Source organism: Sceloporus occidentalis, unplaced genomic scaffold (genome assembly GCF_023333645.1).
Source record: "Sceloporus occidentalis isolate IW3139 unplaced genomic scaffold, rSceOcc1.0.p SCAF_112, whole genome shotgun sequence".
Classification (NCBI taxonomy): domain Eukaryota; kingdom Metazoa; phylum Chordata; class Lepidosauria; order Squamata; family Phrynosomatidae; genus Sceloporus; species Sceloporus occidentalis.
In genome coordinates, this window is record NW_028317092.1 from 979,582 (window position 1) to 1,004,347 (window position 24,766).

General features: G+C 42.2%; 1 protein-coding gene across 1 annotated transcript; it reads left to right on the forward strand.

Annotated features, from left to right (window-relative positions):
* Positions 1-401: 401 nt before the first annotated feature.
* On the forward strand, positions 402-13,608 carry LOC149282564 (nudC domain-containing protein 2-like). The gene is made up of 4 exons (XM_089498050.1): positions 402-590; positions 2,645-2,693; positions 12,227-12,378; positions 13,525-13,608. The coding sequence occupies exons 1-4, from the start codon at positions 402-404 to the stop codon at positions 13,606-13,608; spliced, it is 474 nt and encodes a 157-aa protein (XP_089354176.1).
* The last annotated feature ends 11,158 nt before the right edge of the window (positions 13,609-24,766 follow it).

Consider the following 24,766-nt stretch of genomic DNA (forward strand, 5'->3'; position numbering starts at 1 on the left):
GTCCCTAGAGGTTACGTAAGCACACATACGTATCACATGAAGTTCCTCCTTCTCTTCGTATTGGTTACACTGGTTGATTGGCAACTAACCCTACGAATACTTTTAACGTCTCTGAAACATATTTAAGCCGCCATATTTATTTTTCGTCACTGACGGTTGGTCTTTGGCTGTGTGTTGCAGTCGCCTGCTTTGCCATTTTTAGTTTTACTGCAGTTTCGTTCATGCGGTAAATTATTTTGTTTTAATAAATTTTATTTCGCATGCGTGTTAAATTCCCGACATTGTGCGGCTAATGTACGCGATAATACATTGGGCCAACTGCAAAGTGGTCGTTCGAATCTTCAGACGCGGATCATCATAACACGTTTCTTCTAAATTCTTTATTTCAGTCTCTGACCGTTATGGCGGTTCATTTTGATGAGCGAAGTGGGATAGTGCCGTGTCAGACCCCGTGGGGCTGCTGGTACCAGACCATGGATGAAGTGTTCATTGAAGTCCAAGTGCCTCCAGGAACACAAGCCAGACAGATCCGGTGCAATCTCGGAAGCAGGGACATAATGCTGGCGGTTCAGGGGAAAGATGTCTTTAAGGTGTTTAGTACTCTCTTGGGCAGTTACGTCAAAAAAGAGTGGAATTGGAGGGAGTCTTAAAGCGGCAACCGTTTAAGCTGATGTGGTAAAATATAGTTTAGAAAGAATATTTATGCAAAATAATAATACAACCTAATTACATCAGCGGTGTCCGGCGAGGGGTTGTGTTATGTTAGCGGTGAGCTTTATAGCAACCACTTTTATATCACAAACCTGATGGCTGGGCGAAAAGGTATAACCTTGATCGCATATTTCCTTTTTCGGGCCATTGATTGTTTAAGATCGGAAGCGAGGATGCCAAAAGAATCATAAAAGTAATGGTGAAGGACCATTAGAGCAAATTTAGATATTTACTCATTTAATGCCTTAGAATACCGTGGAAAACAATATTCCTTTTAAATTGAGCAAAATTTATATAAATACTTTATTAAGCGTCTGGTGCTTTTACTCCTGACGGTGCCTCTAGATTGTAAGCTTGCGAGCAGGGCTCTCTCCACCAAATGTATCGGTTTGTCTTAGTCTGTCAATTCTTGTCTTGTCATATCCCTTGAATTTATGTATTGTATTAAGCGCTGCGTAAACTGTTGGCGCTATATAAATAAAGGATAATAATAATAAATAATGCACTGCTGCCAAAATGGAAGGAGACTGAAAACAGATTCAAAGGGGCTTATTCGCTAACTTGCAGTTATACCACCATTCAAAGGTTTGGGGTCACTTAGAATTTTTGTTTTGTTTTTAAACACAAAGCAAATTTTGTCCATTAATATAACAAAATGAATCAAAAACAGATGTCATTAATGTTGCGAATTACTTTTGTTTCTGGCTGATGGAAAATCTTAATAGGCGTACAAAGGCTATTTAATCACTCCCATCACTCCTGTGTTCCAGTGCCACATTGCGTTAAGTAATCCAAGTTTAAGTTTAAAAGGCTAATTGATCATAAGAAAACACTGGCAATTATGTTAGCACAGCTAAATTGTTGAGATTCATTTATAATCATTATACTGGTTTTAGATATAGGTCCCCCCCCTTAATTCATAATGCACCTTACATATTTGCCCCCTGATATGCCACTCTGCCCCTGATATGCTTTATGCCCCCAGATATGTCACTCTGACACCCCAGATATGCTAAATGCCCACCTACCCCCTAGAAATGGCCACCTGCCCCTAGATATGCTTTATGCCCCCCTAGAAGTGCCACTCTGCCCCCCTGATATCCCACTCTGCATCCTAGAAGTGCCACCCCCATGACTTACCGGTGCACCCCCAGACTCCCTGGTGTCTAGCGGGACTGGCCGGTGAACGTCTGCACGATACGGGTTGGCAACCTCCGCTGCCGGCACTTCTATGGTGAAGGTTATGTCACGCCGGTGCTCCACCATAGGCAGAAGTTCCAGCAGCGGAGGTCATCGCGCAGACGTCCACGGCTGCTGGAGAGGAGGATCCAGGTTCCCTGCAGTGCTACGGGGGATCTGGATCCTAACCCTGCTGCTTACCCGCAGCAGGGATAAATGAAAACGGAACAAAAACACGCGGCCAGAACTACATGTCCCGGGAGTCAAGAACTGCGCATCCCTGCGCAAAACCCCGAATATAGGCCGCACCCCCACTTTAAAGATCTGAAGTGTGTGTGGGGGGTGCGGCCTATATTTGGGCCAATACGGTATATTAAATTAACAAGTCCTGTTTAAAATATTGATCACAAACTCCCACACAGACACAAAAAAACAGATATAGAGCCTTAACATAATAGAACCAAATAAATGGTTTGGGGGTAAAATACCCAGCTAAAAAGAAGATCTAAACAAAGATATTTAAATGTTTACTGTGAGTGCATGCACGACAGCTTCACATTAAGATTTTCTCATCACCTGCACATCCCAATCCACGTGAGAACAACATCACTTATTTAGAATGGGCAAAAAATTAAGCATCTAAAGATCATCACCAATGTGCTGAATTTGTTGTACAACTAAGAGAAATTTGCAGCATTGCATATGTGTACTATGTGTCTTTTTTGTGGTTTTTTTATTATTATTTATTTTACAGGGAAAGTTGTTTGACTCTACAATATCTGATGAAGCTACATGGACATTAGGTAAGCTTTATAGTATATATCTGTGCAATACAGATTGTATGTCTTTTGGTTTGGTGTACCCACACAAGTTATATATTGAGGGTTTTTTCAGGACAAGGAGGGCTTTCTTTAGATACCGGTATTTTGATCATATCATCTAATATTCTTTTTTAAAAAAGAAATAAAAAATGGGGACAATTTATTTAAAAAAAAACACTTTCTGACTTTTAAAATCTACAAAAGCTGATGAAAACCTATTTCCATGCCAGCAGGGGCATAACTAAAAACCACAGGGCCCTAGTGTGCCAGCTGGTCTGTGCCATCATTGCCTCCAAACAACTTGTCTGTGTCTTCTTTGCCCCTTGCCCCCTTCCAACATACACTCTGGCACACGTATCTAAACACGCTTACACAAATTACACACACTCATACTAACACACACGTACACATTCTTTTGAACCGGCAAGAGGAGACAGGACTATATTGGAGGGTTACCCCTGTAGTTAAGCCAGTGCATGCCAGGATTTTTGGGAAGATACAGCACTAATTTTCAGACTTGCTCATAAAAATAAACTTTTCCTTTTTTCTTTTATCACATTTTTTTTAACGTTTTCTTCTTTTTTTTTTTTTAACTCTTTCATGACAAGGCTTGTACTTATGCAGGCTCACAATGCGATGCATTCTTGACAAAGCCCGTACATGTACGTGCTGTTTTCAGATACCTGCATAGGCAGCTTTGCAGCATCCACAGAAACCTCACAAAGTAGGCTAACCCTGGATCATGGGAGGAAAGCCCTTCCCCCCAAAAGAAGGCCAAGAGAAACCACAAGGGCCATCAGTGAGTGGCATTGCTGCCACTCATAAGATGGCAGTGCCAACTGACGCACCAATGAGTTCACAGAGGGTCTATCCAGACCCTCCTGAGAACTCTCAAGCTCCCCCTGCAGGTTGAATACAAGCATTGCATTCAACCATGCAAGTCAGTGGAGCCCAGCTCAGTAATCACAATGCGATTAGTAAAATAAAATAATAATAAAAAAAAAAAAAATTGGTAAAATGTAAAAATAATTCCCTACTGATGTCACCAAAAAAAAAAATATACAAAATATATATATATACAAAAAAAAGACCTAAAATTAGCGCTATATCTTCACAAAAATTGTCACATGGAAAGAGTTAAATCAACAAGCCTACATGCACGTCACCAGACAACAATAAAATGAAATAAGATAGAAGTAAATTATGGAACACAAATGTACCCACACTTCCTCCTGTAATCTCCATCCTGGATACCTCCTAATTACGAGCATGGAAGAGACATCCGGCGTTTTCCATTTCTCAGCTATTGCTCTCCTAGCTGCTAAAGCAATTTGGAAAACCAGTTTGTTCTCATGGTTCGTGAGAGTGGGGGTCGGTCTAGATAAAAGATATAGACGTGGATCTAATGGGATCGGCTTCTTCAGTACACTCATGATCAGAGAATTGAAGAAGCCGGTTTCATTAGATCCATGGCTATACCTTTCATCTAGACCGACCCCTACTCTCACTTTTTTATTTTTTTTATTAAACCTTTAAAATTTGCATAATAATTAGGCCACTTCTATTGGTCAAGAGTGATTTGATTATCATAAGCACAATCTTGGTTGGCTCTGCAGAAGTTTGAACAAGCTTGTGGGGACAAAAGATACAAACATTAACCCCTAAAATGCTGTGATTGCGGCATTGAAGGGGTTAATGTTCCACCCTCAAGGCTGGTCCCTGCATTTATGTGGAGAGTGAAAAAACAAGGGCTTTGTCCCTGAAACTGCCAATGGCAGCTAGGATACAATCTCTATTATTGTTCCTCTAGGGACATTCTCTGATGATGTACCTGGTATGTGTTCCATGGTGAAGGGGTTAAAGAAGATTGCATGTTAAAAGTACTACGTTAGTACTTTAATATCCATTCTTCCAAAACAAAAAATGTCAGTTGTTTCCACTGAATCCAATTATTATTTTGATATAAAAGTAAGATGCTCCATCAGTTTTAATTTCATAGAATACAACACCTGGCATAACATACAGTTGTGCTCAAAAGCTTACATACCCTGGCAGAAATTGTGAAATGTTGGCACTGATTTTGAAAATATGACTGATCATGCAAAAAAGTCTTTTATTTAAGGCTAGTGATCATATGAAGCCATTTATTATCACATAGTTGTTTGGCTCCTTTTTAAATCATAATGATAACAGATATCACTCAAATAGCCCTAATCAAAAGTTTACATACCTTTGAATGTTTGGCCTTGTTACAGACACACAAGGTGACACACAGGTTCAAATGACAATTAAAGGTTAATTTCCCACACCTGTGACTTTTTTAAATTGCAAATGATGTTTGTATAAATAGTCAATGCGTTTGTTCTCACGTGGATGCACTGAGCAGGCTAGATACTGAGCCACGCGGAGCAGAAAAGAACTATCAAAAGACCTGCGTAACAAGGTAATGGAAAAGGATGTAAAAATATATCCAAAGCCTTGAAAATGCCAGTGAGTACTGTTCAATCATTTATTAAGAAGTGCAAAATTGCCAGATTTTACTAAATTATGATGTAAAGTCATGATTTATAAAGACACGGAGGCGAGCATTATGCATAACTCTTTTCTTTATTCCCTCAGCAGGAAAGACATTTTTAGAAAAAATAACAAGAAAAAACAAATCAACATATATCCAGGCATCCAATAAGGGCCCATCACTGTAACCCCTCCTCCTATATAACTGCCTGGATCCATCAAACTTCCTCTTTTCTTTGAACTGGAACCAAAGAGAACAAATTAAGAAATATATAACATATGAACCACAGACGTTAACAGCAAACCAGATGGAGTAAGCAACATCCAATCGGTAGACACCAGGATGACACCTCAAGCTGAAAGAAAAAAGACACATAAGTAAAATTAAGCAAAAAGGCATTAAACACAAGACCGTTCGTAAACAGAACAAGGGCATACGATAATAAACAGATGTTAAACAATACACTAAAGACGAAATCAATAAAGGCACCAACGAATACCAGGGTGGGAAAATAAAATCTTTATTCAAAAAGAAACATCAAAGGAAATGGAAAAAATCTCGGGTGGGAATAATGCTCGCCTCCGTGTCTTTATAAATCATGACTTTACGTCATAATTTAGTAAAATCTGGCAATTTATAAAGACACGGAGGCTCCCATTATGCTAGTTCAAAGCTGCGCAATAACTGTAGAAGAAAAATGTGTTACTAGTTTGAAATAGAATTCCTTGAACGTCGATTCCCTCGACCAATCCGCGGCTTTCAAGAGGTCCTCCAATTTACAACCCAAAAACGCGGCCTTGGAAGCCATAGCACCCCTCGTTGAATGAGGGCCGAAAATAGAGACATCAACACCCGCCGAGGCCAGTAACCATCGGACCCATCGTGCCAAAGTCGCCATAGCCACAGGTAAGTGAGGCTGACGGACAGACAAAAATAATTCAGGATGTGATGGACTCCTGAAGGAAGATGTCCTTTCCTCATAAACTTGAAGACACGCCACCGGACAAAGTTGAGGTTGGTGAGAGAAAACAGGATAAAATACAGAAGTAATAGACGTCTTCGTACGTCGAGAAATGTCGAATCTCACACCCTCAGGCGTAAAAGACCTAGCAGAAAAATCCAGAGCCCGAACGTCAGAGACGCGTTTACATGAGATGAGACAAAACAGCATGACTAACTTCGCTGACAATTGTTTAAGGGATAAAAACTTATTATCAGGCCATTGAAGAAGAAAACGAAGAACCACATTAACATCCCACAAACCAGAATAACGAGGCCTGGGAGGACGAGCCAATCTCATGCCCTTCAATAGTCGACATATAAGCGTCTGCTTACCAACAGACACACCACCAATACCGGCATGACCAGCAGAAATAGCTGATCGATACACGTTAATGGTACGGTACGCCAGACCGCTGTCATACAAACCTGTCAAGAAACGCAAAATGACCGTCACAGAAGCAGAAACGGGATCCACACATTGTTCCAAGCACCAACGTTTCCATGCGTCCCAGGCATGAACGTAAGCTCGTCTTGTTCCAGGAGCCCAAGCTCCTGCCAAGAGATGCAAAGTTGATTCCGAAACTCCTGGGACAAACCAGGGTCCCCTGAAACCCTCCAAGCCAACAGAGGTAATTGGTCCTGCAGAAGAAGAGGTTGAGAACTGCCTTCCAAATCCACTACCAGATCCGAGCTGGATGGAAGAAGCCGTGGAAAATCTACCAGCATCTCCAACAGCGTAGGGAACCACGGTTGTGTGTTCCATAACGGGGCAATGAGGACCAAAAGCGTGCTGCACCTGCGAAGATGGAGCAACGTGCGAGCCGCTAGACAAAACGGAGGGAAAGCATAACTCCTCTGAAATGACCAATCTTGGAGAAATGCGTCCGACGCTAAAGCCTCTGGATCTGGACGCCAGCTGAAGAACGCGGGAAGTTGAGTGTTGAGGCGAGAGGCAAACAGATCCACTTCGAACGGTCCCCAGAGGTCTGAAATCCTGACGAAGACATCGTGGAGGAGACGCCAGTCGCCGGAATTCCTGAGATACCTCGAATTCCAGTCGGCGACGGAATTGGCTAAACCTGGAATATGTTCTGCCTGAACCGCTATATTGTGGGCCAGACAGAACTGCCAAAACTCTGTTGCCAGATGAGAAAGATCCTGCGACCTCGTGCCACCGAGATGATTGATGTATCTCACTGCTGACACGTTGTCCAGACGCAGAAGAACGGAGCAATTGGACGAATCTCGCAAAAAACTTCTGACAACGAAAGAGCTTGCCAACAGCTCCAGACAATTTATGTGGAGCGTTTTCTCCGACTGTGACCACTTGCCTCCTGTGGAGGAGTGACCGCATTGTGCGCCCCATCCTGTGAGGCAGGCATCGGATTCTATGACCAGGTCCGGGGTAGTGCCGAAAATCGCTCTCCCATTCCAGGCGTTGATATGTTGGAGCCACCAAAAGAGCTCCTCCGAAGCCTCGCAATCTATCGGGATCTCGTGATCGTACGAAAGACCTTGACGTAAGGAACGATTCTTCAGGCGTTGCAACGCCCGATAGTGCAGGGGACCGGGAAAAATCGCCTGAATAGAGGCTGACAACATCCCTATGACCCGTGCTAGGTGTCGAACAGTAATCACTGGACGGTTCAACACCCTTCTGATCTCTTTCTTTATCATCTTGACCTTCGAATTCGGAAGATGCATAGACCCGTGGACGGAATTGATCACAAAACCCAGAAATTCCATGGACTGAGAAGGGACGAGATCCGATTTCTTCCAATTGATCAGGAAACCTAGGTGTCGCAGAAGAGACGTGGTCCAAGACAGGTGAAGTCTGAGAGAAACAACGTCCTGAGACATAATGAGCAAGTCGTCTAAGTAAATGATTAGACGTACTCCGTTCTCTCGCAATTTGCCCACTACCGGCTTCAGGAGCTTCGTGAAACACCACGGAGCGGACGAGAGGCCGAATGGTAGGCAAGTGAACCTCCACGTTTGGGAGAGCCAACGAAACCCTGGTGTTCCCGAGCCATCGGAACCGTCAAGTAGGCATCTTGGAGGTCCAGTTTGACCATCCAGTCCCCTATCTGCAACAGGTCTCGCAGGCAATGTATGCCTTCCATATTGAAATGTTGGTAAGTAATGAAGGCATTCAAATAACGAAGGTTGATGACAGGTCGAACAACCCGGCCTTTCTTGGCCACTAAGAACAGATTGCTTAAGAAACCCGGAGTGTCGGGAGAAACGGGAATTATGGCCCCTTTGGCATGCAAAGCTTGTACCTCCGCAGAGATTAAGGCCACGTCTTTCTCGGAAAATTTTATTTTTCCGGGTAACCGGGATTGAAACGGAGGGACCATAAAATCTATCCTGTAACCCGATATGGTCTGAAGGACCCACGGGTCCGAGGTCAGTGACCTCCAAGCATTGAAATGGAACCGAAGACGACCCCCCACCTGACACTCTGGAAGAAAAAAAGTTAGATTTGTACTTACCATAAGGGCGCCTGCCCTGGTAGGATCCTCTAGCACCTCTGTTCTGCCACGGACGGGAACGTTGGGGGAAGAAAGGTGCCGGTTCTGGCTTATGTTCCTGGAACTGAGATCTGGACAAACCGGGGCCTCGAGATCCAACGATGGAACCTCTGGAGTAGCGGCCTGGTAGACGGCCCCTGTGTCTACCGGCCCCTCCAAAAACCTTACCCCGGAACACTTTCCGCATATTGGACTGAGCCTTATCCAGGGCGGTAAACGTGTGTACGAAATTGCCCAACTCCTTAACAAAGGAGTCACCAAACAGTAAACCTTTTGCCTGTGGGCCAGGCTCAGACACCGCCATATTAACTAATTTGGGCTCAATTTTTAGCAGTATAGCCTTACACCTTTCAGAAGCCAGGGCCGTGTTGGCATTACCGACCAAACAAATAACCCGTTGCACCCAGCCCCGCAGGGTCAGAAGGTCCACCTGGGTATTACCAGAAATGGCTTGTTCAATAGTCTCGAAAAGCTTAGTGGCCGGGCCCAAAATATCCAAAATCTTGTCTTGGCAATTTCTCAGAGAGAACTCGAGGCCCTTTTTTGATTTCCAACCGGTTTTCCCCAAGAACTGGGCGATCTTGGGATCCACCTCGGGAGTGTTACATACATCATCAGATAAAGAGGGCCTAGGGCATTCAGCCCTCAAATTATTTCTGGCCGCCTTAGACAATGGAGTACGGACCCTAGAGGCCACATATTGTGCCACATGAGGTATGGGAGACCATTCAGCCGACCTGGGATTGGACAGTTCGTCCGGATTAAATAAAGGTTCACCTCGGGGGTCCAAAAGAGCATCCCCGGTGACCTGATCATCGGAAGGGTTCGAGTGGGCCGTATCGCCAGATGGCATATATTCATAATCAGAAAAACCACTCTGATCAGTATCCACTGATACATCGGAAGCCTCCTCAGATGCCGAATCCGAGTCGGACGAATCAGATAAGGTCTTAGCCTTTTTCCATTTGTGCACCGATTTTGCCCGATGCTGGGCTCTTTTACGTGGTGCAACCACGTCCTCTGAGACAGGGCGTACCTTGTCCGACTTATGAGTTTTGGAGGTCACATTTTTGCCTTACGGGGAACCCCTGAGGGGCCCTGCAAAGGCACACCACTAACAGACGCCAAGGCAGGCAATTGAGAAGCCTTAATGGCAGAAGAGATCGACTGGGAGATGTTGGAAGACATCATCCCCATAACAGAATGCAATGCCTGAGTAACAGACCTAGTCATGGTGGCATCCAGTAGTGAATGAAACTCCTCAGAGTTAAGCATATCCCCATGGGACTCATCACCTTCCAAAGTCTCACCCTCCTTACATAGAGGAGGCTAGCCAGAGGGGCCAGGGAGATCAGGGGAAAAAGAATCCTTGGCAGAAAACATAATATAATATAAGATTAAATCCGCAAGGAAAACGGCAGAAACAGAGACAATAAACAGTGAAAATGTCCGCCTGAGCGGTTTTGGCGCCAATAAACAAATAACAGGCAAAGCGCACGTTAGAAACTAACGTCTGGCAAAGCCAGACCCAAGGAGAAGGGACAGGAGCACACCAAATGCTCGGCAGAGCGAGCCGAAACGAGCACCTGAAACCGCGTATGAGACGGAACAAAACCGCACATCCGACGTCACAAACACATGAGAAAATGGCCGCCGCGCGCGTGACGCGCATGCGCGAGACGCGGCACGGCCAAAACACAATAGACGCGCCAAAAGAAGAAATAAATCCACGAAATGAACGGTGCAATAAGAAAAACAAATACCGGATTAGGTAGAGAACAGGGAGGAAGGCACAACCGCCTCCTCGGTGAAAAGGTAGGACAAAAGTATATAAATAAATTGGTATACTTATCTCCTGAGGGAGCAGCAAAGAAAAGAGGAAGTTTGATGGATCCAGGCAGTTATATAGGAGGAGGGGTTACAGTGATGGGCCCTTATTGGATGCCTGGATATATGTTGATTTGTTTTTTCTTGTTATTTTTTCTAAAAATGTCTTTGCTGCTGAGGGAATAAAGAAAAGAGTTATGCATAATGGGAGCCTCCGTGTCTTTATAAATTCAGGAATCGCTTGATACCAAGGTCAGGTAAGACCAAGAAAGATTTCAGCCACAACTGCTAGAAGAATTGTTTGGGATACAAAGAAAAACCCACAGGTAACCTCAGGAGAAATACAGGCTGCTCTGGAAATAGACAGTGGTTGTTTCAAGGAGAACAATACGATAAAACTTGAACAAAAATGAGCTGCATTCGTCGAGTGGCCAGAAAGAAGCCTTTACTGCACCAATACCACAAAAAAGCCCGGTTACAATATGCCCAACAACACCTTGACACGGCTCACAGCTTCTGGAGTGAGGAGACCAAAATAGTTTTATGGTCACAACCATAAGTGCTATGTTTGGAGAGGGGTCAACAAGGCGTATAGCAAAAAAGAATACCATTCCTACTGTGAAGCATTGTGGTGGCTCACTGACGTTTGGGGGGGGGCATGAGCTCTAAAGGCACAGGGAATCTTGTAAAAATTGATGGCAAGATGAATGCAGCATGTTATCAAAAAATACTGGCAGACAATTTGCATTCTTTGGCACGAACTCTGCCCATGGGATGTTTTTCTTTGTTTTTGTTTTATGATAGTGCCATTCTGTTGTAGCCTACAGTTGAATATGAATCCCATCAGAAATAAGAGATATGTTTTGCCTGCTCACTCATGTTTTCATGTTTTAAATTACATACCAATTCTCCAAGGGTATGCAAACGTCTAGGTCCTGAAGTTGCTATTGCTTGTGAAGGTTTGAGAGGTTTCTCAACAATATTAATAATTTCATTGTTTTATAAAACAAATTATATAAATAGCTGAAATTATATACTTGTAATGTTTTGACTTTGAGCTGCAAATGGATTAGAATCCCATTTGACTTTGAATACACCTCATATGCCTAGGATTTTCATTTATTTTGGACAGTTATAGGGCAAAGCGTGCATATTTCTTTACAAATTGTAATATTTTCAACTTTACTGTTCTGAAGCTCTAGCGTCAATAGAATTTCCGCTGCTCTTACAGACACCAGGGATCTCTTAAAGCAAGGGAAACTGCCAGCAAAGTACACAATGCTCATAGAGAACTGTAAAGAGATTACTACGGTTTATTTTATTAATCCTTTTTTTATAGAAAGAACCATATAGAGGATTAAGGTGATGCTAAATTGTTTAGGTTTAGTGAATTTACGTGTTTTCTTTGAAACAACACCACAACAAAAGGTAAATGTTACTGTTGGCTGTGGCTAAAATTATTTTTTAAGGTTAAATTATAAAGGTTTGGCAAAAGAGTAGTATATATCTTGCATCCTTGACACTCACATTGTGCTGTTTTCATTCTGTAATGTAATACATTTTATTTTACAGAATAATACTGTTTCATTACTACTTTAATAAAGCAAACACTTATGTGAAATCTTTATTTTTTGAAGAGGACAGAAAGCTAATAAGAATCATTTTAACAAAATCTAATCGGAGTGCTGGAAATTGCTGGGTTTCTTTGCTGGAAGAAGAATATTCTGCTGATCCATGGGTTCAAGATGAAATGCAGAAAAAGCTTACACTAGAGAAATTTCAGAGAGAGGTAACATATTCAAATGTTTGTCTTTATACATTTGTTGCGCATTTATATATCTCGCAAAATGACCCTTGGGGAAGAAACTTGTCAGATATTGAGACCTTAAACTTTTATTTTGAGCTTCAGTGAATATAAGACAAGGGTTTTTTCATAGCAAGTGCTCTGAAAAATACCCCTCGTCTTATATTCAAGGTTGTTTTATAATCCAACCTCAAATAAAGGTCTGACTATAAGACTAAGATCCAGATCCCCCTCTCCGGCAGCTTGTAGAAGTCTGCATGATGCACGCAGACAACTTCTGCTGCTGCCCGGGACTTCCCCCGGAGCTTCTATGATGGAGGGCTGGAAGGTCATGTCACGCCGGCACTCCGTCATGGAAGCCCCAGCAGCAGAGGTTGTCTATGCGCACCCCGTCCAATAGCTGCCCCACTAGACACTAGGTAGTCTGGAGCAAGTCTTTGGGGGCAATGGGGATGCATTGGTAAGTCTGGAGGGGAGAGTTGCATATAGGGGAGTATAAGGCATGTCTGGGGGGCAGATGTGCATAACTGGGGGGCAAATTGGCAAATTAAAGGAAATAAATACAAGAAATGCATTTTTCTCAATCATGGTTTTTATTAAATACGAAAAATAGTTTACATGTGAATACATATTTAGTAGTAAAACTTTTTTCCTTTAAGGTAATCTTATATAAAGGCTTTTTCTTTTTTTCCTAAATTAATATTCAAATGTTGGGGGGTTGTCTTATAATTGAGCAAATACGGTATATGTTCTTGTTAGAATACGAAAATATTTGGACACTGACACAAATTTTTATATTTTGGCTGTTAACCAGTTAAATAATGAATATGGGCTTAAAGTGCAGTATCTCAGCTTTAATTTGAGGGTATTCACATCCAGATTGGAAGAAGAGTTTAGTAATTACAGTTTACAACAATAATACAGTAACTATGATACAATAACAATAGTTTTAAACACTTTACAACAATTATTCTGTACTGGCCAAAATATTACGAACCAAAAATTAGTAAAGTAATATTTTATTATAATCAAACAGTAATTTATAGCATATATAACGTAACACTTTAATTATGTTTGGCTTTTAAAATACATGATTGGCTAGTACAATACATTTCTCAACTTTTATTGCAGAATCCTGGCTTTGACTTCAGCGGTGCAGAGCTTTCAGGAAACTATAGCAAAGGAGGACCAGACTTTTCTTCGTTGGAAAAGTAAACTATTTATCCCATGGATGGAAAACTTGCAAAGTTATAAAATAAACTGTTTCAATGTCTTGGCACATCTCACTTTATATATTTTTCAGCATATAGAGTCCTCTCCTTGTTAAGCTTATTGTTAGGTCCAAGGCTATTTTATACCTTAGTGTAAGAAAAATGTTGGCATGTTAGGGTTTATTCACTTAAAGGGCACTTTAGCCATCATTTGCACTTTAATGCATATGGTAGCTGAGAGGTCCTTTTTAGTTTCCCCTATATCCCTTACTAAATACATGCTGATGTCAACCAGAAGGTCAGCATAGTAAATGATGCCCCTTGCAGGGTCTCTCTTGAGCTTGCTGGGATATTGGTTATCCCCTACTGGCCGATCACACGCATTAAAATTCAGAATTCAAGTCTGTGGAGACTTGCTTGATAATCACAGCTTGATCAGAGGAAAAAGAGTGGGGGGGGGAAAACCACTTAAAATAAAATAATTCAAAAATAAAGTGATATTGTAAAATAATTTTATGAGGGGACCGGGAAAGTTAATGGTGGGAACTCGGGTCCAGATCAGACCGAAGGGTGGGAGGGAGTTTATTTAATTTGCAGACAGAAGGGTGGGAGGGGCTTAAAGAGGGGACAAGATGGCATGAGAGAGACTGGGGACCAGATCCGAATGAAGGGTGGAAGGCTGTTTGTTTAATTTGCAGACCGGAGGGAGTTAATGAGGGGTATGGGGAGTTAATGATGGGATGAAAGAGAGAGACTGGGGACTGTATCAGAGTAAAGGGTGGGAGGGAGTGATGGAGAGTTTATTTTATTTGCAGACTGCCAGGTGGGAGGTGGTTAGTGATGGGAACTGGGGACCGTATGAGACCAAAGGGTGGGAGGGAGGGACGGGGAGTTTATTTTATTTGCAGCCCAGCCAGCGAGAGGAGGACCAGATCAGACCGAAGGATGGGAGGGAGTTTATATTATTTGCGGATCGGAGAGTGAGAGGGGGTTGATGAGGGATCCAGGGGAGTCAATGATGGGAACTGGGGACCAGATCAGACTGAAGGGTAGGAGGAGAAGGGGGTTTATTTTATTTGCAAACTGGGGGATAATGAGGGGACCGGGGGAGTTAATAATGGGAAAAGAGAGAGAGAGACTGGGGACTGGATCAAACCTAAGGGTGGGAGGGAGTTAATACATATCTTACAGCAGCCTGCAGTCTGTCGCTCCAAAGTAGCAGCTGTTTGATGTACCCAGATCAACTAATCGAACGACCAACTAATCTATAATGAAGATCGTTGACAACTTTTTTCATTTTCGTTTATTATTGATTTAGTCGATTATGTGTTTAGCCCTATACTGTAAGCAGGGGATGTTGCCGAACGTATATTTGGTCATTGTTCAACAGACACCTAAAGTGTAGAAGAAATTCTAAGAAAATTGCAAAAAAATGTGCATGTTTCTATGGTTTCAAATGAAATCTCTATTTGTTCTGAAAAACGTGTAATTTGTGTGTGTAAACCAAACACGGAAAAAGGGGAATCTTAAGAAAACTTACATATATGGTTTAAAATGGCAAAAAAGCCCCTGCGACTGAAGGGGTTAATATGCATCCCCTTGTGTGGGGCTGCGAAGGAGAGTAAATGGCTCTTTTTTATTGGAATTTGGTAGCAAAGTTGTTATTTCTAATCTATAAATCCACTGTACATAATAAATGTCTGTTCCTGGTATATTTCACTGCAAGAAAGGTTTAGCAGGCCCTGCATCATGCATAGTTTCATCAGTGACATGACTTTCAATTCATTTAATTTAACATGCTCTATTTAGGGCCCACCGAGATATTGTTGGAGTGCCAATATGTACAGTAACTAATGTGGCAGTGTTTCACAACACAACAGTGTCAGGAGGTGGGCACATTATATGAAAAATACTAAGGCAGGTAGAGGCAAACTTTAACCCCTTCACAACAAAAGCTGTACGTGTATGGGCTGTTTTTAAATTGCTGAGATTGCAGTATTTTCGCCGCCATCAGTGGCTTTGCAGCATCCAAGGGAGCCTCACAAGTGAGGCTGGCTGTGGACATTGGGAGGAAAGCCCTCCTGCGAAAAAGATGGCGGTGGCCAGCTAAAACAGAGCTTAGGAAGCGATCAGCAATCGCTTCCTTAGCATAATCGTCATTGCTGACAGCAACACAATCCTCCTACCCCGATCTTATGATTGCTCTGAAGAGCAACCACAAGCGCCATGAGCGAGTGATATTGCTGACACTCACAAGATGGCGGTGCCAACTGAAAAGCTGACTGTAACAGTCCTGGGAGTGGTGTATTTTGGTTTTGTGCTGCCCTAGGCAAGACTTAACTCGAGCACCCCCAAATCTAAAATTGGCCCACCTAACCCTAAAGACCTCATTAACCATAACTGCCCCTAAATTAACCCTAAAGACCCCATTAACCATAACTGCCCCTAAATTAACCTTAAAGACCCCATTAACCATAACTGCCCCTAAATTAACCCTAAAGACCCCATCAACCATAACTGCCCCTAAATTAAGCCTAAACACCCCATTAACCATAACTGCCCCTAAATCAACCTTAAACACCCCATTAATCATAACTGCCCCTAAATTAACCCCCACGTCTCCTAATTTTCAGCAGCCCAAATATTAATTTTATACGTACTGTTAGATGAGTTGCTGAGCACTGCGGACGGTATAAGGAAAGGGGCGGGGCCAATCATCAGTGTGACTGCCGGGAGGCACTGGGAAGCAGAAAGAGGCGGGGCTAATCATCAGTGTGACTGCAGACAGGGACTGGGAAGTAGGAACTTCTGTGGGGACATTTGGGGCGGCCTTGTCTGCCTTGCAGCAGATACAGCAGTGGGTCCTGAAGAAGAGGATCCCGGGTGCAGAGAAGGGAATAAAGAGTGCTTAGGAAGTGGTGGAGTGTTTCACCCTCCAACTACCCTTCCAGACCCTCTGGCTGGGTTCAAAGGCGTCCCAAAAATAATGGGCACAGACTGACCAGATGTCTAAATTCCAATAAAAGCATTTTACCTCCCAAATAACTCGACAAACCCATGCATGGGTGGTATCACTGTACTCAGGTGATGTTTCTGAACAAATTTTGGGGTGCTGTTTGGCAGTGACATATACCAGGAGCTGTAAATTCATACCTAACGTGGACTGTGTGGGAAAAAAACACAAAAAATACTACTGGAAACTGACAAATGCTGGTGGTAAAATGTGTGCATATTAATAGTTAAAATAACCAGGGGTGTCTATTTTTCAAAAATATATGATTTTGATGTCATCAAGAGGGTAAGCTTTCGTCTATCCACACTCAGAGGAAACGAAAAGTACCCCAAGTATGTACCCCCTATTTATCCATATCTCTTTCCTTACAGTGGACTAAAGATAGTGGGTGCGTTCTGGATAGTGATTTAGCCAAAACAATTGCTATTCCTACTCAGTTGAAACCTAACCCTATCCACATTCAGATGGTCAACGGAAGCCCTGTCAAGATGGAGCCCATCACTCACGAGACTATTCCACTTCTAGTCATTATTGGCGATAAACATCAAGAACTCTTTTACAGTTTCACCTATAAAAACTGTATTTAACCAGTGCAAATGGGAAAAGAAATGCCAAAAATGTATTGTTATGTGTCCTGTTTTTGGAAACACCACATACGCATGGTATTTTCATTTATTTTGGCAGGTTAACTATGAATGACACGCATCGCAGTTTCTAAACAAGATTTTATAAAGATGTAATATGCTGGGAGTTGCGCCCCAATAGCGGCCAGAAAAAGAAAAACTGCTAAACAAAAGTATATATTTTTTGAAAGCTGACATCCAAAAGTATTTTACTAGGGGCATTTTACTTTTAATTTAACCATTTTAGCGCCAGTCTGTCCCAAACATTGCAGTAAAATTTCATTCTATCCAAACACAGTATTTCAGTACATTTATTTTCCTGGGTATGTGAAATTACTAAAACAACTTGTGATTTGTATTCAGGTATTTGTACAGGTATACCCCATAATAATGGATAGGGTATGTCTCTTCGGCAGTGCGGGTTCAAAATTGGAACATGCGCATACAGTTTTCAAACACAGAATTTTGACAGATCAGTTTGTTGGCTCCAGGTCTCATCTGAGACACAGTAGAGGCCCCATATTTCATTCTATTCCTCTAAAACTATATATTTCCCAAAACTAGGCAGCTCAGGGAGTCTAGTTAGGGGCATATTGGCCTGTCTCATGCAGCAGATTCCACACCGGCACCTTCCAAAGCTAGTCTAACTGTAAAGACCCCATTAACCATAACTGCCCCTAAATTAACCCTAAATGCCCCATTAACCATAACTGCCCCTAAATTAACCTTAAAGACCCCATTAACCATCACTGCCCCTAAATTAACCCCCACCTCCCCTAACTTTCAGCAGCCCAAATATTATTTTTTTAGTTACTATTAGATGAATTGCTTAGCCGTGTGGACGCTATAAGAAAAGGGGCGGGGCCAAATCTTCAGTGTAACTGCAGGGAGACTGTTAATCGGAAAGGGGCAGGGCCGATTGTCAGTGTGACTGCAGGGAGGTGTCACGGTCAGGACTACTTGCCAAGCCGTGACTGTGTGGAGGGCGTGGGCATGAAGGGGTTAATAGCACCAGGCCTCTGGATTTACTAACTTGACCCCTTAACAAGGCATAAGCAATACCAAATTAACCCCCAAATCCTGCCTGTATTCCCCCAGGTAGTCTGCCACCACTCACGATTTTGATACCGGATTCGTGAGAAATCCGAATTAGAACCTTTATCTCTATATATATATCAACCCACCCCGGGCAACTAACATATATATATATATATCCTGTAAAACTTAATAACAATATGGTAACGTGTTATCCTCTCTTAGGGTTTGTGGATATCGATACTAGAGCCCAAAGACAGACTTGGATTTTGAATATTTTAATAACAAAAAGACAAAGATTACACAGTGCCAGAATTACAAAAACAAGACATACAAAATAAAAGTAAAACAGCAAACAGTTCTTAAAAACAATAGGACTTAAACACAGGACCCTCACTCACGAGTTTATCCAATAAGCAGGCCTGTGGGAACTCCTTAAGTCCAGATGGTTTCTTACGATGTTGTTCCGATCAGAGTATATCATGGAGTTCTGCTTTGAGGTCGCTGCATTGTCCCTAAATCAGACTCTGTTTCAAGAAAACACCCCTCTGACCACATGTCCAATTATATGACACCTTTTCCAAGAATTGGTTCCCATCTTTGATGTGCCAATAAGTTATGGTGGGGTAAAGGTGATGGAAACCCCTCCACTTAAGATAGGAATGGAATTCTTATAACTCAGGGTCCTTATCTGTTAGGCCATGAATCACCACAGGGGTCCTTTGGGAAGATGACACCTCTAGCCAGAACAGATACAGAGGGCATTCACAAAGAAACACATTAAATCAACCTCAGATTAACTCATTGAATGCTTAAACAAAGAAACTAACCACCTCTGCTGGGTTACCCTTCCATGCATCCACTACGTTATATGAGTTAATCATGACAGGAGGTACTTTGAAGTACCGTAGTAACTGCAATCTACAACCACTGTATAAGACGCACCCGGTGTGGTAGAGCCGTTCCTGGTATGTATTTGGGTGTCTGTGTGGCAGAGCCTTTCCTGGTGTGTATTTGGGTGTCTATTAGGCAGAGCCAGTCCTGGTGTGTGTATTTGGGCGTCGGGGTGGCAGAGCCTGTCCTGGTGTGTGTGTTTTGGTGTCAGTGTCTATTCTGCAATGGCCTCCACCCACTGACAGGAAAGGGGTGCAATGCTTTGTGGGATTTACAAATTTTTACCGCAAATTTATTAGAGACTTTTCTAGAATTATACAGCTGACTACAGACCTTACTTCCAAAAATGCTACCTTATGTTGGACTGATGCAGCTCAAGCAGGATTTGAAGCTTTAAAGAAAAAATTTACCATGGCTTCCTTTCTGATACTTCCTGAACCTACTAAACTGTACACCTTGGAGGTTGATGCATCTGATTACGCAGTGGGAGCTATTTTGTCACAAAGACAGGAGAGCAATAAACAATTCTTCTTCTTTCTTCTTAAAAACTTCATCCAAATGTAACTATAACGAGGGTGAACGGGAACTACCAAGTAAATTGGCCTTGAAAGAATGGCAACATCTTCTTGAGGGGGCAATTTACCCCACTACCGTTTTCACTGATCACAAAAAATGTGGAATATTTACGTTCAGCCAAAACGTCTTCAACCAAGGCAAGCCAGCTGCACATTACATATCAGCCAGGTTCCCGCAATGGCCAGGCCAACGCCTTTCTCGTATGGCAGATAAACCTATAACTCCATCAGAAGACACTGGCACTACTCTTCAACCTAGCAATTTTTTGGTCTCAATCCAATCCATTTGGAACGCTCTATGTGACCATTCCTCTCCCTCCAACATTCTCACATAACCCAATTTACCTCTCATTTTTGGAAGGCCTTTTGTCAAGAACTCCACGTCCAACGATGTCTCTCTACGGCATTCCTCCTCGAGAGTAATGGTCAAACGGAATGCTCTGATCAAACCTATGAGCAAATTTACATTGTTTTTCTACTTACCTGCAGGACAACTGTGCACAGTTCCTCCCATTAGCCGAATTTGCCTATAACAATCATATCCACAGCTCCATTAAAATGTCCTCGCTGTTTGCCTGCTACGATTACAATACGTCCATGGTCCTCGGTTCTCCTATTCTTGGTACCGTTCCTTCTGCTATTGAGCACATACAGTGAAGGGAAAAAAATATTTGATCCCCTGCCGATTTTGTACGTTTGCCCACTGACAAAGACGTGATCAGTCTATAATTTTAATGGTAGGTTTATTTGAACAGTGAGAGACAGAATAACAAGTGATTTGGATTTTACTCAGTGAAATAAGTATTTGACCCCTTTGCAAAACAAGACTGAGTACTTGGTGGCAAAACCCTTGTTTGCAATCACTTTCTTGTAGTTGGCCACCAGGTTTGCACACATCTCAGGAGGAATTTTGTCCCACTCCTCTTTGCAGTCATTAAGGTTTCGAAGCTGACGTTTGGCAACTCGAACCTTCAGCTCCCTCTACAGATTTTCTATTGGATTAAGGTCTGTAGACTGGCTAGGCCACTTCAGGACCTTAATGTGCATCTTCTTGAACCACTCATTTCTTGCCTTGGCCGTATGTTTTGGATCATTGTTATGCTAAAATACCTATTCAAGCCCCATTTTCAATGCCCTGGTCGAGGGAAGGAGGTTCTTAACCAAGATTTGACGATAAATGGCCCCATCCATCATCCCTTTGATGCAGTGAAGTTGTCCTGTCCCCTTAGCTGAAAAACACCCCAAAGCATAATGTTTCCACCTCCATGTTTGATGATGGGGATGGTATTCTTGGGGTCATAGGCAGCTTTCCTCATCCTCCAAACACGGCAAGTTGATGCCAAATAGCTCGATTTTGGTCTCATCTGACCACAACACTTTCGCCCAGCTCTGTACATGTGCTTTCTTGAGCAGGGGGACCTTGCGGGCGCTGCAGGATTTCAGTCCTTCACGGTGTGGTGTGTACCCATTGATTTCTTGGTGACTATGGTCCCAGCTGCCTTGAGATCATAGACAAGATCCTTCTGTGTTGCTCTGGGCTGATTCCTCACTGTTCTCATGATCATTGAAACTCCACGAGGTGAGATCTTGCATGGAGCCCCAAGACCAAGGGAGATTTCTTCTTCCATTTGCGAATGATTGCACCAACTGTTGTCACCTTCTCACCAAGTTGCTTGGGGATGGCCTTGTAGCCCATTCCAGCCTTGTGTAGGTCTTTAATCTTGTCCCTGACATTCTTGGACAGATCTTTGGTCTTGGCCCTGGTGGAGAGTTTGGAATCTGATTGATTTCTTCTGAGGACAGGTGTCTTTTATACAGATAAGCTTAGACTAGGAGCACTCCCTTTAAGAAAGGGAGTTATTCTGGATTTTTTTTGTTGTTATTCTCTCTCTCTCTCTCATTGTTCAAACAGACCTACCATTAAAATTATAGACTGATTGTCAGTGTGCAAACATACAAAATGAGCAGATCAAATTATTTTTTTTCCTTCACTATGCGTAATCTCACACATACCTATGCCTTGATTCGCAAAACATTGACAAAAGCTCAACTCTATAAATGGTTTGCAGAACTACATCAGTCTCCAGCACCAACATATGGGTCGGAGACAAGGTGTGGTTAGCCACGAAACATCTTAAAAGTTTCAGCCCCACAAGGACGTTAGGTCCAAGGTTTATAGGGCCTTATTCCATTTGCTATCAATTACATCTTCCACAATCTCTTAAAATTCATTCTGTATTTCATGTGTCTTTAATAAAGCCATGGGTCAAAAACCCTGTCCGTAAGACATGTCTCCCCCCCCACCTGAACCGGAAGAATACAAAGTGGAGGAGGTATTGAATTTACAAAGGACAATTACAATGTTTTATTCACTGAAAAGGCGACAAGACTGTTAAGAGATCCTGGAAACCAGCTAAAGAGGTGCATGCTCCCGCCTTGGTTTGCTCGTTTCATTAGAAGCATCTCGGTCGCCCTGGTCCTTTGCTTGTCTGGAGACCCCGCATTAGGAGAGGGACCTGTCAGCACACTTTTCCAAGCGCCTCACTTGAATACCCACTTGTCAAGACATCAGCTTCGTGCATGCCAGAGCAGGAAACAGTCGTGCTCCCGATTGCGGCACCATGCCTGGGAACGTTTAATTAGCTTACCTTTCAGTCTCTTTCTTGCTTGGTGTATTTGCTCTGAGTTCCTGTATCGTTTGGTTCCTTTTATATTTGACCACAGCTTATTTTACAGAATATCGCTCCTATTCTGGGGTCCCCGACCACGGCTTGTTTCAAGGATTTCTGCTGTTGTACATGTACATATTGGACTTTTACCCAATTTAACCTTTCCAGGGACGGCATAGTATTCTTAGCCTGCATACCGGACTCCTCTCCTAATTAACCCTCATATACCAACTACCAAGAACGTTGGGGGAAGGGGTGATAAATTGGACTTTTGCAGCCACAGGACCTGAGAACCTTGCAGTCATTGAATCAACCATGAACTCCTCTGTAAACCAAAGTATTCTAAAGTCAAATATTAGTTCATCCATCTAACAGCTTGACCAAATTGGGTCATGCAACAGAACAATGAGCCCAAGAAGAAAGAATTAAGGTGTTGCAATGGCCTAGTCAAAGTCCAGACCTCAACACAATGAAAGTGCTGTGGTGGGACCTTTTAACGACCAGTGATGTGCCAGGCACAACCATTGACTTACCTGGCACGTTATGCCATTAAACAAGCTTAGAAAGCTTAAACTGTGTTGCTGTAATCAGTCGCTTCCTAAGCTTTAACGGTGTCGTTGAAATGCCTTGATAGTGAGGAAAGATGGGCAATCACCAAGGCAGCCATCTTAGTTTATGTTCAGGTCCCTTATCTCTAGCTATGAGTTAAATACTCAGCAACATGATCCTTGATTGTAAATTATGTTTGCCTCTGCAACATATTTAACCATCCCAAAAACTTAGGGTCACCAGCTTTCCCCTTAACTTGTATATACAGCAACAAAGGTTTTTCCCAGACCTCAATCCTGCATCTTTTAATGATGCGACACTACGCACAGAGGAAAAAAACAAAAACCTCCAACGGCATATTTTATATCAATTAATCTGGAGGACATACCTCCTAAATCCACCCTTGGAAAATTATGTCAGACACATAGGTGAGAACGGAAATGGCTAGAAAAGATTGAAAAACATTAAGACCCGCTCACACAGTATATACCAAGAACAAACAAATACCCGACTTCAGTTTCTGCTTTTCAATAAATGTTTATTGAAAGGTACATTTCTTAATGCATTGTACAAAGGCACTTCTGCTAAACATAGCCCAACTTTTGGTAGTCCCTCTGGCTACTTTACCTACTCTGAATCAGTTAAACAGGGCATGCATTGTTTCACATTACATAAAACCAGTTTCATGCTGCATCAGACTTCCTGTTTATTCACTCTTTAATTTTATGTTCCGTAGCGTCATTTTAAAAATAAATAAGCCATCTTCACAACAAATCCCGTACAGGCTCACAATGGATTGGGTTAATGGGTTTATGGACAACCAGTTTTCCTTAAGGGGTCGGATGTCAACACAACAACAGTTACAGCCGGTAAGGGGGTTGAAAGAAAGGGAGAGGGGAAAAAAAAAACCACCAAGCACACACACCAGGAAATAAAACCACACAAATGTTTCCACTACTTAAGATACCAGTGTTTCACAGAATTCACACTTTATTGAGCATTACCTCTGACTATGGTAGATGGTCTGAAATGAATTAGTTACATAGCCCTGGTGACAAAAATAAATAGGTTCCGTGTACCATGATGAGTCGAATAACCTGGTAACATTTCGGAAAACCCAGCCGCGCCCCCCGATACCGAACAGTAAGCCGACAGGTTATTTGACACATGTATTAAAAACAGAGTAAAAATACTTAAAGTGTATTTCAAATAAAGTGCATTACTTTGTGGTGAAATATAGTGCACAGGACTCAACCCACCATATTCTATATAACCTCTAAGGTCATTTAAACACTAAACAAGTCTTACAGATAAAAATTTGCAAATCCCGTTGTGTAGTGTATTGGATTAAAAAGCACAATCACTTTTTAAAACCCCAAATGGATTCCATTTAAAATTGAATTCATGCCTTTTTAATCCTCTGCAACCTTAGGTTAGGAGGTTATATAAAAAAAAACACAAGATAATATGTATCATTACATTGCAAAAGCATTGTTTTGATATGTTTAACATAGTTAATGTAGATGCTAAAGCAGTTCAGCATAAGAGCCAACTTAGATACATACTTTAGTTTTAATTGTATGTATTACTAGTTAATGTCAAGTTTAAGGAGTCCTTAGTCCTGTGCATATTTCCAATAAAGACCCTATTTTTTCTTCTTCTTAACTAGTTAGAGAAATTCACACCAGCTGCCAGATTTCCTTCACAGTTGTGTATTCCATGCAAATGTTCTATAGTCTATAAATTGAGAACATAAAACTGCTTCAATGTTCTGACCTGTAGAAAGGGTAAAAAAAATAAATAA